The sequence below is a fragment of the Gopherus flavomarginatus genome, chromosome 3, assembly GCF_025201925.1.
Source record: "Gopherus flavomarginatus isolate rGopFla2 chromosome 3, rGopFla2.mat.asm, whole genome shotgun sequence".
In the NCBI taxonomy this organism is placed as follows: domain Eukaryota; kingdom Metazoa; phylum Chordata; order Testudines; family Testudinidae; genus Gopherus; species Gopherus flavomarginatus.
This window is the reverse complement of record NC_066619.1, coordinates 280,464,289-280,479,781: the sequence shown is the minus strand read 5'-3', so window position 1 is coordinate 280,479,781 and position 15,493 is coordinate 280,464,289. Positions and strand designations below refer to the sequence as shown.

General features: G+C 44.0%; 1 protein-coding gene across 6 annotated transcripts in view; it reads left to right on the top strand.

Annotated features, from left to right (window-relative positions):
- Positions 1–15,493, top strand: part of SLC4A11 (solute carrier family 4 member 11) — a 177,604-nt gene that overhangs the window by 151,121 nt on the left and 10,990 nt on the right. For all 6 annotated transcript variants that reach the window (XR_007773012.1, XM_050943352.1, XM_050943354.1 and 3 more), the window contains 2 exons: positions 3,850–4,045; positions 12,131–12,300. Coding sequence is in view for 5 of the 6 variants with exons in the window: in XM_050943352.1 (XP_050799309.1) it covers positions 3,850–4,045; positions 12,131–12,300 (366 nt within the window). In the remaining variant the exon portion in view is untranslated. The remainder of the gene's footprint in view (positions 1–3,849; positions 4,046–12,130; positions 12,301–15,493) is intronic.

The following is a 15,493-nucleotide window of genomic DNA, read 5'->3' as shown; positions in this document are numbered from 1 at the left end:
CTTTCTTCCAAAAACTTTTCAGAATAATTCAGCTTCATAGAATCATAGACTTTAAGGTCAGAAGGGACCATTATGATCATCTAGTCTGACCTCCTGCACAACGCAGGCCACAGAATCTCACCCACCCACTCCTGTATCAAACCTGTGTCTGAGCCATTGAAGTCCTCAGATCATGGTTTAAAGACTTCAAGGTGCAGGGAATCTTCCAGCAAGTGAGGGAAGATGACCAGCATGGGAAATGTCAGCCCAAATGGGTGAAATCTGGCAAGGTTGCAAGCAACTGACAACTGGTCAGGTAAACTTTTGCTGTAAGTGGTGCTACAAGCACTGCCTATAAATAGTGTCCTAGAGCTGGAAGCAGATTCACAGCACTTCTCACATCAAGCCCATTTCCCATGTACCTAACAGCACTAATATTGCCAGCAAAACCCATCAGTGCTGTTGTTCCTAAACCATCAGGAGAGGGGACCAGGAACCTATATTTACCCTGCTAGACTTTCAAGTTGTTTTGATGGGTAGAATTATATCTCTTGGTTCTGAAAATAATCATCTAATCGTTCTGCACATAAAGTCCAAACCTCTTACCTTCGCACACAGGCCCGACCTCCCACTCTGACCTGGTCTCCTTGGGAATGCCCTCTGTTGCTCTGCCATGTCCAGGTCAGGTTGCAAACTCTTTTACTTGGCTTATAAGGCACCTACTATGCTTTATGAATGCTCAAAATAACACATATTTGGACACATTTGTGAACAGTGAGGCTGCCCAGTAATTGACCCATTTGCATCAAAACATAAATTCCTACTGTATGCTGTCTGCTGAAGAGAGCCTGGGGCACTTTTCATAGGCACATTCATTATTTTCCTGGACAGGCCAAATTAACTAATGTATTCCATCCCTCGTGTTTCACTATTAACAGAGGGTCATCTGAGAGGCTAGAATAGAATGTTACTGGTCCTAGAAGCTCCTGAATGGTCACTGATGCTGGGACACAAACCATCTAATTCTAGCCATCAAAGAATCAATTATGCTTCCAGCTTGCCTGAGTCCATCATCTCAAGGATCTTTGTTCCACAACAAGCCAGGCCTGGATGCAGACCAGTGGGGAATGAATTCCATCCACCTCACTGACTGCTGGCCATCCCAATTCTTCTAAAGGTCCTAACAGAATTTGGGGTAATTACAGAATTTGCGGTAAGTCTGTAAATAGCAACTTGTCCCTTTGGAATCTGGAGTTTTGCGTGAGGATCTGAACCGTGGTTCTAGGTTTTGCAGGAGGGACTTGCCCAGTGGTAGCAGATGCAAATTTCTGCTTTGCAAATGCAGTTGGGAGATTGAGGGTAATTCCTTTTGATGACCCTTCTGTCGTTTTTAGGCTTGATCCTGGATCTGTTCTATCACTCATCCATGGAGCTTAAACATCACCTTCAAAAGACTTTGCATTCCCCCCTTTTAATAGATGGGCTTTATTCTTTAGATCTTGTAACTAACTGATCTATCTTAATTCTGCCATATTATTCAAGTATAATATTTTCTATTCTTTTCCTCTTGTTAAAGAGTAACAGGTTAAAGTTTATATTTACTGGCATGGAAAGTTACGTTACCCGAGAAGCCTTCACTTCTGGGAATTTAAGTCTGGATCTCACCACAACCTTAAATGCTGCATTTTTTCATTTATTATGTAAAATAGGAGGTTTTGAAATTCAGTCTCTCCTACAGGAAGGGAGTGTCTATATAATATATCTTGTTAAAAAGAATTAAGTGCGGAAAGGATCCACTCCACAGGGCTGGAAATCTCCGATAGGCCAGAAGGAATTGAAAAGCCCCAGAAATGTGTGTGTATAAAACAGAAAAATGTGTTTCTTTGACTCTCCATTCCTGTGACTTAAAAATGCTTTACTGGAAGCTTGGTTGCCGTTCATCTGGAATATAAGTTTCTACATCCAGATAATGTCACCACAGGGATGGCAGTGATGGGGTGGATAAACCCCACAATGAAGAGAGGCAGGCACAGGAATAGTTCTAGGGCCAGGGGAGCCCCACCCTGGCAGGCCTGCTGGGTATGCTCTAGCTGGAGGAGGGATTTGAAAGGAATAGTCACTTCAGCACAAGTGGGTGGCAGGCAGAGAGACCGGAGCTGCGCTCATTGCAACAAAGGGCCTCCCCAGGGGGAGGGCAGCTGCACAAAGCTGGGACATGTCATCCTGCAGATGCCCATAGACCAGGTGAGAAGAGGGGGAGGGATAACTCAGTGGTTTGAGCATTGGCCTGCTAAACCCAGGGTTGTGAGTTCAATCCTTGAGGGGGCCACTTAGGGATCTGGGGCAAAAATCAGTACTTGGTCCTGCTAGTGAAGGCAGGGGGCTGGACTCCATGACCTTTCAAGGTCCCTTCCAGTTCTAGAAGATAGGTATATCTCCATTATTATTTTATTTTTATTATTATTGGATAACCACAAGCAAGCCACAACACATCCAGAAGGGGGACAGAGTTGTTCTCCATTATTATTTTTTTATTATTATTATTGAATAACCACAAGCAAGCCACAACACATCCAGAAGGGGGACAGAGTTGTTGGAAGAGACCCAGGGGAGAGTACCTGACACTTTTTGTACGCTACCCAAGTGAGTCCCTTGGTCGGAACTTGGTGGAGTGGGGGAACCCAGGTTCCCCTCCCTCCTAGCCATGGGGCGTGGCCATTTACCACTAGGTGTGGGCTCCCCCACTCACAGGCACCTAAACAATCTTCAGTCCAGTTGTCTCTGTGCTGATATAGGCAGGCCTTTGCCAGCAGTTAACCTCAGCATTAGTGCTTACATTTCCTTATAAGGAAATGAAAATACAGGTAAACTGTCTTTTTAAATAATCTTGGGAGAGTAGTTTTCCCCTTTTTCGCAGTTTTTGTTAGGCACATAGGACAATGGCAGCGATTGCTCACATGTAGGGTAGCAATGTCCTTTTTTCTTATCTTATTTTCCGGCTTACTGCAGGGGACACTCTTTCACATTCGGGAATGTTTCTAGACTGTGTGTTGTACAGTGTGTTTTAAAGTAACTTGTCCTTTCTTACTTCCTGTCGATATATTTCCAGTGACAGGTCTGTCAGTCTAAAAATCTGTCAAATTCTGGAAATTTGCATTAAGTAAGTAGGTTTTTAGCATGGGTTAATGAGAAATTTGCAGAGCAACTCCCATACTCCACCGTAGGATTAAGTTCCTAATTCCCTACATAATTCTCTGGACATTTTCCCTGGTGTATAAACAAGGGGATTCTTGTGTTTATCAAAAATGCTGATGACTTAGTCAAGAGAATGTGTTTTCAAATGGATTACTAGTTAGTTTCCACAGAAGCAGCTCTCTGACCCCCATTTGGGGAGGGGGTCATGTATATGTATAACATACATGCACACATCAGTGCAGTCTGAAATCAGGTAATGCTGGGAAGGCTTAACGTGCAGAAAGGGGGTTCTCGAATGTTCTAAAGTGATTCTGCTTAGCAAACTGCAGATAACTAAATTAGTTTAGTTTAAGCTCAGATAGAATCCATGGAGCTTGGGAGAAAACAAGAGTAGAGACAGAAAATTAAATAAACAAACTTGGTCCTGGGCCTTGGCACTTATCCAGCTGTTCTGTTTGAGTGGTGGGCTAACTGCCTGGACTGAGTCCAAGATGGCTTCTGTCTTCTGAAAATATTAGCATTTGGCTGGAGATACTTGATTGCTGAATTGGAATGACACATGTCTCATAATAGGCTCCCAGTGTGAGTGAGCCCCAACGGTACGCATGGGGGTTGACCTGTCATTATCCTTCTCAGTCTTTGCTTCCATGTCACTGTGTCTTCTCCCACCTGCAGGATAGTGAGCGTGAAGGAGACACGACTGACTACACTGGTGGCCAACTTCTTGGTGGGTCTCTCACTCTTCCTCCTGCCCTTCCCACTGCAGTGGATCCCAAAGCCAGTCCTCTATGGCCTCTTCTTATACATCGCCCTGACCTCCATTGATGGGAATCAACTCTTCGAGAGGGTGGCCCTCTTGCTGAAAGAACAGGTATAGAGAGTCATCCTGAAACTGGAAATTTACTGCACAGGATATGGAACAAGAAATAGCGCCTTACACTCTGTTTCCTGAGGAAACTCATATAATGAGTTGATTACTACAGCTTCAAAACATTGCCATTAAATAGTCCATGATTATGTGTTTTAGCCTCCTCGTTCCCCAAGCCATCCTCCCCACACACTCTCACACACCACACACCCTATATAAGCTGTCTTGTGCGTGCAGTCACCATAATAATTACAGGGCAATAGGCCACCACAGGATTCCTGACAGTCTCGCCATTAACCCTGACAGGAAGGGTGCTTCAAAAACCTCATGTTCCTCTCCTTTGATACATGAAGGAGCTTTTATTGTCAGCCTTTGCAATCACACCCTCATTTTGTGTTCCCATTTGGTATTTGTTTGTGGTTTTTACTTCCTTGCAGGTTGACAAACATGGCACAAGCTCTTCGGACCATGAACTCACCCATTCTCACAACGATGGGGATGGCATGTTTGAGTCCCTTTGCACTTGGTTTATCCCCCAAACGTTCAGAATTATAGCACTTCTTGGTGTAGGTTAGACATGCGGCTCCCAGTGAAAATTCCTCCGGGCAACAGTTAGCCAGTAACTTTATTTTTTTCTATTAAAAAAGAATGGAACTAGTGCTTGTAAAAGTGAGGAACACCCTGGTTGTAAGCTCTCTGCTGCTACAGGGACTGTCCGTCTCTCTTTGGGTTCGATAGCATCTGGCAGGATAGGACATTAATCCAGAGTGAGGCATCTGTGTATTGCTGTAATACAAACAATAATATTGACTTGACATACATTCAGTTCAGGCAGATGTATAAACATCTCTGTATGCTGGAATTCTGTGGTGCTGGGAATGCGGTTCCCCATGGAGCCTCATGCTCTGCATGCTTAGGATACCAAACCACAGGAGTAAGACAAGTCCCTGCCCAAAGAACTTGCAGTGAGAGTAAACAAAGAGGGGGCATGCAGCATTCAAAAGCACCTCCAGTGACTGAATAGTTATGGTTCGCCCATTAGTTCCATGGTTCTTATCATTGGTTGGTACAGTTTTTCCTATTGCCTTTATTTTCTTTTATCTGCATTATAAATTACTTAAACTCTGCCATTTGTTGCCTTTAAAATAACCCATTCCAGCCAGGGGGGCTCCGAAAAGTCAGTTACGTGAGGCTTCCCAAGCAACTTTTCCCTTCTGTGAGTTTTGCACAGACGTGATCGAGCTTTAATGCGCTAATCTTTCACCTCGGGAGAAACGGGCTCCAAAGAACCATGTATTGTTACTCCTGCTGGAGACAAACCCTGAAGTGTTTGCGGAGTACAAACCATAGATGCTTGAACAATACCATTTAAATAGATTTGGCGTGTAGTAATATATTTCTACCTTCTGACTGTAAAATATCTGGAACATATATTTTAAAAGCCAACCACAGTGTCCACATACAGGGATAATATCTGTATGCTGTATAAATCCTATAAAATACCAGGTGTATAATGACAATGAATTTGAGAAGTGAGTGAAGCTAATGGCATAGTGAAACATTTTTCTTTTTATAAAACGAAGGTTTAAAATCTCAAATCGTGACTAGAAATGTTCAGTTTGTGCAAGTCTAAACTAAACAAATGCAATTTAAAGCTAGCTGGTGAAAAATTAGTTACTCCTTCACTTACTCACCATGTTCCTAAGTTCAGAATTACATTCCTCAGCTACAGAAGATATCGCTGCCTTGTTCAGTGAAGTTATCAGTTATTGGAAGAGAGAAAAAAACTCTTATCTCAGGTTGTGGCATGTGAAAATGCTTTTCAGTTTGCCTGCTAATAGAGTATTTTTAGAAAACCAATTACGTTTCACAGCTGATAAGCAGTTGACTTCCAAGATAGACTGTCATTCCGGACAGCTACCGATTACAATCCACTGAAAATTTTTCAGTAGAATAGTTTTCCATTGGAAAATGCAGTTTTGCTGAATTCACATTGATTCTCAGGGGCATGTTTACTTTGACCAAATTTTCATCAGGAAAAAGTGGAAATGATTCATTTCAACAACATTGACACGTTAAAATATTTTAATATTACATGTGTGTATATATATTATAGATTTTAATATCTAAACATTAACACAAAATAAATCAAAATGATGAAGTTGTGATTAAACGTTTTTACCATATGGGAAACATTTTGATGGTCCTGAACAGAAACTTTTTGGAATTTTTATTAGGCAGGAAATTTTGGTTTTCCAATCCAGGATGGAAACAAATTTCAAAGTGGAGCAGAAATTCCATTTTCTGATAAGTTCTTCTGCTCATGTTAACAGAACAGAAGCAAAGCCAGTCACTATGTTAGACAGTAACAAGTAGTAATGTGAATCTCCACCTTATATATTATGGTATTGTAATAAGGGCCAAATTATGGTTGTCCTTCAAGATATTGCCAAGATATTGTCCAACAGTCTGAGAAACCCTTGAGAACTTTCTTACTGCCCAGGATTGTCACTGGAAGTTCTTGGCTTGCCTTTGCACATGCTCTGTGTGCTCATTGTAAATAGTTTTCTAATTGATTGGTACTTCGTTCATAGTGTAGATAGGATTTGTTTCTTTTTCAGTTCCCAGTTTGGGCTTTCCATTTCTTGGTACCAAAGGGTACCCTGCATTTCCTGCACTAGGCCAATGTACCTGAGCAACCCACACTCAAGCTGCTTGAATTCCTTAGGGGGGGAAGCTCATACTTGAGGTTGCTGCCAAATCTGCAAAGACTTTAAGTCTAGAACAAGAGAAGACAGAGAAACCAGGCTAAAGGTTTTGCGCATGCCAGCAGCCCTGAGATCTCTGGCAGAGCCCAGCTGTTCGGACTCAGCAGTGACTGCTTTGTCATTGGTTAGGAATCTTCTATGTTGCCCAAGACCCAGCACTGCTCACTCTCCCAATGCCTAAGAAGAAGCATAAGACCTCTCAGCAGATTGCCAAGAAAGGAAGGTTACTGGCACTAAAATTCTCTAGGCTTGGGATAAGCATAGAGTGCAGCTGAAACCCAAGCACTCTTCTGATACCACAGAAACCAGCACTGTTGACTCAGGCACCGAAATAGGTGCCATCTAGTTCTGGGCCTGATGGAGTGCCTTCTTTGTCGGTGGGACTGCATCATTCCGAGACCATCTTTGAACTGACCACTCTGGTGGCGTCTGTGGCAGAGAGAGGTCTGCTGAACCTATTGGTACCGGTTTCCGCGGCAGTGCAGGAGACCATGCAATCAGCACCGGCAGACACCAGTATTGTCAGTGCAGTGCTCCATACCACCACAAACTCCGTTGCCTCAGACATCATTCCTGATGGTATCCATGAAGGGGAAGCCTGCAATGTTGCCAATGTGATGCTCTTCTCTGACTCGCCACCAGTCTTCAGCACCATTAGGAGCAGCCTCTCCGTGACCTCCTTGACTTGTCCTCCTCCTCTGAATCGGAGATTGGCGCCTGTGCTTCCCAGCCTCAGAGCTGCTCTTGCCACTATCCATCAGGGTGCTACTACCCTCGGGATCATCCAGTGGGAGTAACACTGAGCATGTGGGCTAGGGGCCCACCCCCAGTCCAGTGGCCTTTTTGGAAACTACGGGGATTCCCCTGGTTTCTAGGTCATACACAAGGCATTTGTGCTCCATGTCCTTGAAGAGACATGGGGAATCTACTCACCAGGTGACACCTGTTCCTGAGCCCGGTACTGGGCCTGGTGATGAGCAGCAAGAGTTACTTCAGGAGGATGGTGCTGGACAACTAGCCAGAGGAGGAGCAGCCTCAACCTGTGCTGGCCTCTTCAGCCACCTCTCCCAGTGAGGCAGTCTCCTTAGGGGGCGTGTCTCTCTCTCTCCCCCAGTTATTATAGGGCTCACCAGGAGCTATTGAAGAGGGTGGCCTTAAGCTTGGAAATTCAGATGGAGGTGGCTAAGGAGTCCTTCCTCTGCCTTGTTGATATTTTGGCCACCACAGGGCCTCCGTAAGTGGCCTTACCTATTAATTAGGTAATTATGGACCCCCTTAAGTCTCTTTGGCCGACCCTTTACTACATTCCTCCCACCTCAGAAAGTATTATGTTCCCTCTCAGAGATTTGAATTATCTGTACTTTCATCCCCACTGGGATCTCTGGTGTCAGTGGCCAATGAACAGTAATGGCAGGGCCAAGAATCTTCATTCCCCAGATCATAGGATGCAAAAAAAACTAGATCTATGTGGTAGAAAAGTTTATTCTACTGGGGGTTGCAAGACGGGATTGCCAACTAACAAGCTCTTTTGGGACGTTATGATTTTCATGTTTGGGACTGCATGTTAAAATTTAGGGACATGCTTGCAGAGGACTGTAGGCAGGAATTCTCCTCGTTAGTTAATAAGGGGAAATCTATAGCAAGAACTTTGCTGCAGGCGACACTGGATGCGGCAGACTTGGCAGGTAGGACCGTGGTTTCGGTGGTTTTTGTGCTTAGGAGCTATTGGCCACTGTCCTCGGGGCTTCCACCAGACGTCCAACAGACAGTACAAGACCTGCCCTTTGAAGGGTCATCACTGTTTTTGGCGCAAACAGACTCTCTAAGCTCCATGGTTTGAAGGACTCTGAACGACATTAGTCTGTAGGGTTGTACACTCCATCCATAGCCATCCAGGAGACATTTCTGCCTGCGGTGGACCCATCATTACTCTTCCCCTGCACCTCAGCAGGACCTGCAGAGAGAGAAGAGTGGGGGTTATAGTTATAGACCACCTCCTCCTTCTGCTTCTGCATCAATACCTGTTCCATCCAGACACCCAGGGAGTGCTAAGCCATCATTTTGGTGGATCACTACAGAATGCCATGCCAGTTTTCAGAATGCCAGGTTCCATCTTCTCCATATTCGCAAATGGCCTTTCTCATGGCCTCAGTGCTTGGTCCGAGATGACTTTGAACCAAAGGATATTAAGCACTGTGGAAGTAGGATATACCTCCAATTGATTTCCGCCTCTCCCCATTCCTCTTCAGGGACCGCTGTTCCGAGGATCTCCTCCTCCAGGTGTTCAATCACGCCTTTAGGTAGGAGCCATGGAGGAGGTTCTGCAGTGTCTCAGAGGGAACGGGGTTCTCTTCCCATTATTTCCTAATCCTTAAAGCGAAGGGAGGTATCAGACCAATTTTAGACCTGTGCCAGCTCAACAGATTTCTCAAAAGGAGAAAGTTTTGTGTGGTCACCCTGGCTTCCATTATTCCCTTCCTGGAGACTGATATGCCGTCCTTGATTTAAAAGGTGCCTGATTTCATGTGGCAATTTATCAAGTTCACAGAAAGAATATCAGATTCTATGTTTTTCCTGCAATCTCTCTCCTACAAAGAGTGTTGCTAAGTATCAAACGAGACCATTCCTGGGTTATACTAGTACCTCCAACATGGCCCCAGCAGACTAGTTCACCACTCTCCTGGATCTATCTGTGGATGCTTCGAGTTCACTTCCATTGGACCCAGACTTAATCTCCCAAGATCATGGTGTGCTGCTCCACCTGAACTGATGGGCACTTCTTTTAACTGCTTTGAGGCTCCATGGCTAAATCTCAGACGGGAGTCTTGCTTGGAGCAAACTCTCAATGTGTCTTGTTAAATAGCAGAAAGCCCTCCACCGAGTCTACTTACATGTTGAAGTGGAAGCATTTTCCCATCTGGTCTTGTCAATCTAGGATTTCACCAGTGCAGTCATCAATCCATCATATCCTGGACTATCTATGGCATCTACAACAGCAAGGTTGGCAATTCTATCAAGGTCCACTTGGCAACAATATCAGCTTTTCATTTCCATATGGACAATTGTTCTATATGTTCTCACGATAGGACAATCAGATTTTTGAAGAACCTGGAAAGCTTGTCAGATAAGGAAACTTCTCCCCTGCCCTGGGACTTGAACCTAGTTTTGTCAAGACTCATGGGTCCTCCATTTGATAGCTATCACTCTGGTAGCTATCACTTCGCACCAGAAGGTGGCTGAGCTGCATGCAGGAAGGTGGGCAAATCGCCTTATACAGTCTTCTTTAAGTTTTAAAGTATGTTTGCACCCTCATCCAAGATTTCTCTTTAAAGTGGTATCTAATTTTCATATTAACCAGTTGATTTACTTACCTATCTTTTGCCCCAGAACCACACTCCAATGGAGAGGAGCAATGCCTGCATACTCCTAGATGTTAGGAGATTTTTGGCACTCTACGTAGACAGAACTAAAGAGTTCCATTTGTCAGCCCAAGCATTCAGACCCATTGCAGACAGAATGAAGGGTCTCCCAGTCTCTTCGAAAAGAACTTTATCTTGGGTAACCTCCTGTATTAGTGTAAATTATGATCTTACAGGCATTTCCCTGCCCAGCAAAGTGACGGCACATTACATAAGAGAGATCACAAGTGACCTTGTTGTGTTCACTATCCAGGAAATCTGTACAGCAGCAAACTGTACCTTTGTATCCCATTATGCCATCATCCAATACTCTAGAGGTGAAGCTAAATTTGAACAAGTTGTGCTCCAATCTGTATGTCCACGAACATGGATCCCTCCTCCTACTTGATGGCTTGAGTCACCTGAGAATAGAATGCACATGTGCAATCCTTCGAAGAAGAAAAAATTATTACTAACCTTCTGTAACTGGTATTCTTCTAAATGTATTACCCATGTCACCATTCCACAATCTACTCTCCTATCCCTCCACATCGGAGCTGTCCAGCAAGAAGGAACTGAGATGGTTCTGGGGCAGCTGGGCCCTTTATACCAGCACATAGTGGCACACAGTAGCAGAGGGCCCTTGAGTCGCCCGGATGGGTACCACTGAGGGAAATATTTCCAATGACTTTGTGCAGATTGCACACGCACCAAGATTGAGATTTGTTGCACATGTCCATTCAAAAGGACAACAGTTACGGAAGGTTAATAACTCTTTTTTTCCACTGGCAGCACTTCTATTGATTTCAGTTGAGCCCAGGATTCGGTTCTAAGGGAAAAACAGTCTCCTAATTTTATTTGGCATCTATTGAAACCCACTGTTACCTAGGATATCACAGGTACTGTAGATTCCATTGTTTGAATATATCCATTTGTAAATAAAGAATGGATATGGATATTTGTATGCAGAGTACTCCATTTGTTGGCTCTTGTCTTAGGTTGTAAGCTGTTTGTGGCAGGGACTGTCTTTTTATTTTGTTTTTGTAGAGCACCTAGCACTACGGGGTCCTGGCCCAGGACAGGGGCTCTTAGGTGCTATGATACACAGATAACAAATAATATCTGTTTTAGTACAGATTAGCCTGTTGTACCTAGGTTAGGAAACCTGCATAACTGGTGCTGCGATCCTAGACCCATTCGTTTATATCAGCATCAGCGGATAGTCACTCTTACTCACACTACATTGCCATCTCCTTGTGTGGGGTCTCTTTTATCCTCTCCCCAGCTAAGTTCCACAGTTGCTCGATCTCAGTTTGGGCTGAACTCTGTCCCCTAAAGAGAAGATGGAAAGTTCTCAAATGGTAAAGGGCTCATTAAAACATAGAAAACAAACTGAAATGGGAGCAGCACGAAAACAGATCTGCCTAACACGGCAACACCACGTGATGCACACACTCTCCCTCGCCCCCGGATATTTTACATGTTGCTACAAAGTGCTGCTAATCATCCACTGGGGAATCTAATTATGGCATTTCTATCAGTATTTCTTGTGCTCCAGGTGGTCCCTGAGGCAAGTCTATCTCTGGTTTTCCCCCATTTTTTATTGCCCAGTCATTCTCTGTGTTCTGTTGCCAGTACCACAGCCAGAGGTATTCGCTTTAACCCTAGAAATCCCCAATTCAGCCCTTTCGGCTTAAGGAACAGGCCAGTACTCCGCTTAGAAAGTCCTTCAACATCTGCAATGCCATTTGTGTATTTCTGGTATCTACCCGTTGACTTGATGTGCGATATGAACCCTTACAGCTGTGTGGTGATGGTTTCCCTAAAATAATTTCTCTCATGGGCACTCTTTTTATACTTTATTTCCACCTGGACTGATTTGTCTATTGCTGCCTGATGTATACCTTTTATCTCTTTCACAGACGGCTTACCCTCCGACACATTACATCCGCAGGGTCCCTCAGAGGAAGATCCACTATTTCACAGGCCTACAGGTTCTTCAGCTCCTCATCCTCTGTGGGTTTGGGATGTCACCATTACCGTACATGAAGATGATTTTTCCTCTCATTATGATAGGAATGATCCCAATCAGGTAAGACACTCTCTGTATTAAAGACACCTCACTAAGTGACCAGGATGTTTGGCTTCTAACTAGGCAACTGCATACTGCTTAGGGTGGGTGTACACTACCATTGAAGTTGATCTAAATTACGTTGCTCAGGGGTGTGAAAAAGCCTCCACATTCCCTGAGCGATGCAAATTTCGCACTGTCCACACCAGCGCTATGTCGGCGGGAGAAGCTCTGCTGCCACCATAGCTTATACTTCTTGCCAAGGTGGAGTCATGATGGTGACGGGAGAGCGCTCCTCCATCGGCATGATGCATCTTCACCAGACACATGATAGTGCACAGCTGCACTAATGTAGTTCTGTAGTGTAGACTTGCCCTTAGATTTCTCTGTGATCCTGTGCCATACTCTGCACTGGCTTGAGTGGTCACACAAGGTGCCAACTTGCTCCCCTGGAACCAGCTACTTGGATCATGGCTAGCAGTGTGTGATGGATGAGATCTTTCTCAGGACTTCCCAAGGTGGTGTGGGGCAGGGAGCCTTGGAACCATACACACCAGCCAGGATATCTAAGTGAAAGCCGCCCATGACCGAGACAGACTGTAGCACAGAAGCAAGGAGGAACCCAGAAGACAGATTAGTCTGCTCTAGGGGTAGCATGACAGTGCCTTGATTGGGGTAAAGCTGTGATTGAGTCTTCAACCTGTAATGGCCTAGATTACATGTGCAGCACCCCCGCTTGACCTTAACTAGTTACTCTCAGCAGAATAGTTACATACAGTAAAGAATGTTCTCCTAAAGAACTCTCAGTATTAACTTAAGTGTTTTATAGCTTCAAACCATGGCACAATTAGCAGTCTCCTGGGCAGTGCTCCTTAGTGTTAAGATTACATTGGCACATGTTCACAATTGGCTGAAATTTGCCTTAGGGACCCGGAAGTGATTTGGGGGTGTGTTTTGTTTTGTTTTTTGTCTAAATTTTGGGAGACTCCCTTGATGCTTTAGGGACCATTAGTGAGTGAAAGAAATTCATTTTCTCAGCATTGTAGGAGTTGGGGTTTTTCGGCTCATTAAATAAAACAATTGACCGACGCCCTCTTTCGTATTCTGTCCTTTTTTTAGGTGTGGTGGGAAATGAATTAAACATCAAACAGTAATAAGCTATTAAAAATCACTTCTAAGCATGCTTGTTGGGCATCAGCCAGCACTGTAGCAGTTTAATGATGCCCTGCTGCCTTTAATGCATTACAATACAGCGTTTCCCACATGATCTAAAAGACACCGGGGCTGCTCGGAGAATCTGTGAGAAAAAGATTGCAAATGAACAGTGTGTGTCAAAGGTGGAAACTAATGGCCCAATTCTGTCCCCATTGAAGAGAAGGTCAAAACTGCCATGGTCTCCCTTAGAATCAGGATTAGGCTCTGGGTGGCTGTCGTTTTCTGTTGCTGCCCTTAACTGCTGCTTTTCCATATGAGCTGCTGGTCACTTAGCCCAGCTTTGCAAAAAATGCCTCCAGCCAGACAATGACAGCAGCATGTGTGTGAGCATCTCCTTTCCCTTCCCCTCAGCGGCTGTGCCTAAATGAAAATTTTAGGTAATTCTCTTTCAGTTGCTGTAACAGTGTGTCACCGCTGGTGCTAATGTAACCCCCACGCCTCCTGGGTGTGATGTTCTGTCCCATCTAGTGGCACTGAGACCACTTAAAAAGAGAATCCTGTGGCACCTTATAGACTAACAGACGTTTTGGAGCATGAGCTTTCGTGGGTGAATACCCGCTTCCTCAGATGCATGCATGCTCCAAAACGTCTGTTACTCTATAAGGTGCCACAGGATTCTTTGCTGCTTTTACAGATCCAGACTAACACGGCTACCCTCTGATACTTAAAAAGAGAGTTAAATGAGTCTGCTCTACAGCCAATTGGCTTTTAGCTTGTGCAGTAGGGGCTCATGCACTATGCTCCAGAGGCCCCAGGTTCAATCCCCCCTGCTGAGGACCGGGCATTACGGTAATACAGGGAACACTAGTACAGACCATCCACAGGTGTTTGTACCACCTTGCCATCGAGCCTTGCTGTCAGGAGAACTGTTCACAGCTCACAGTAGAGCGAGGTGTGGATTGAAAGTGGAAGTTAAATCATTTAAACGTTATCCTGCATATGTTTTGCTTTCCTTTAATTAGAAGGGAGGAGGGAACTGGATTGCAAAAAAGCAACAAAACCTCCACATACAACAACATCAAGGTTACATTGTTTAACTGTATAAAAAAAATAGACATTGCAGAATCATAGAATCGTAGGAATGGAAGGGACCTTGAGAGGTCATCTAATCCAGTCCCCTGCACTCGAAGTCACAATTTTCATAGCAACATTCACTATCTCACGCTGCACATAGACAATATTAGGGATTACTGCTTAGACTGCAAGATGGATACTTCAGTACGTGCAATCAGAGCAAGTTTGTAACTGTGAGAACCTTTGCTTCTCTGTGTCCTGAATTTTTGTCCTCGTTAGTTAGTGTTACAGCAGGGCTGAGCAGGGTGGATAAAAACAGATGGTTTTTCTTGGGGCAGGAATTGGATTTTTTATTTAAATTTATTTAAATTAATATTTTTCTTGACAAAATAAACCTGTTTACCATGAAATCTGAATTTAATACAAAATATATTAAGGTCTAAACATCTTATAATCAAAACATTTAAATAAAAATTAAATTATGCTGAATCCATGAGCCTCTATCAAAAACTTTTGAGTCAAATGCTGCTTCTCTACATAGAGAGAGAACCAGAGGATAAACAACCAACTTTTGACACCAAGCTTTATGAATATGGCACAATAGGACATGTGCTGTATTAAAGGCTTGATCCTGTGGGGGATCCAGGGGCTGTGCTACTGGGTGCAAGAGGCTGGCAAAGTCACCACAGACACTAGGGCCTAGCCTCTGACTCCAGGAGACACCATCATGTATCTTGTCAGGATAATCCAGTGAGCCCACGGGGCCTTTTCTATAGCTTCTCTCTACCTGAGCTCCAATTGGCTCAGTTCTCAAATTATGAATATTTATGGCTTCACCCATCGTTGACCATTTTCTAACTTACACAAATGTACAATTGATAAGAATCTGAAAATACTGAGCTATATAATTGCTTAAATAAATGTACATAGTTACAGTGAAGCCTTCTGAGTAGCAAAAAGATATACCAAATACTTTCAAGGCTCT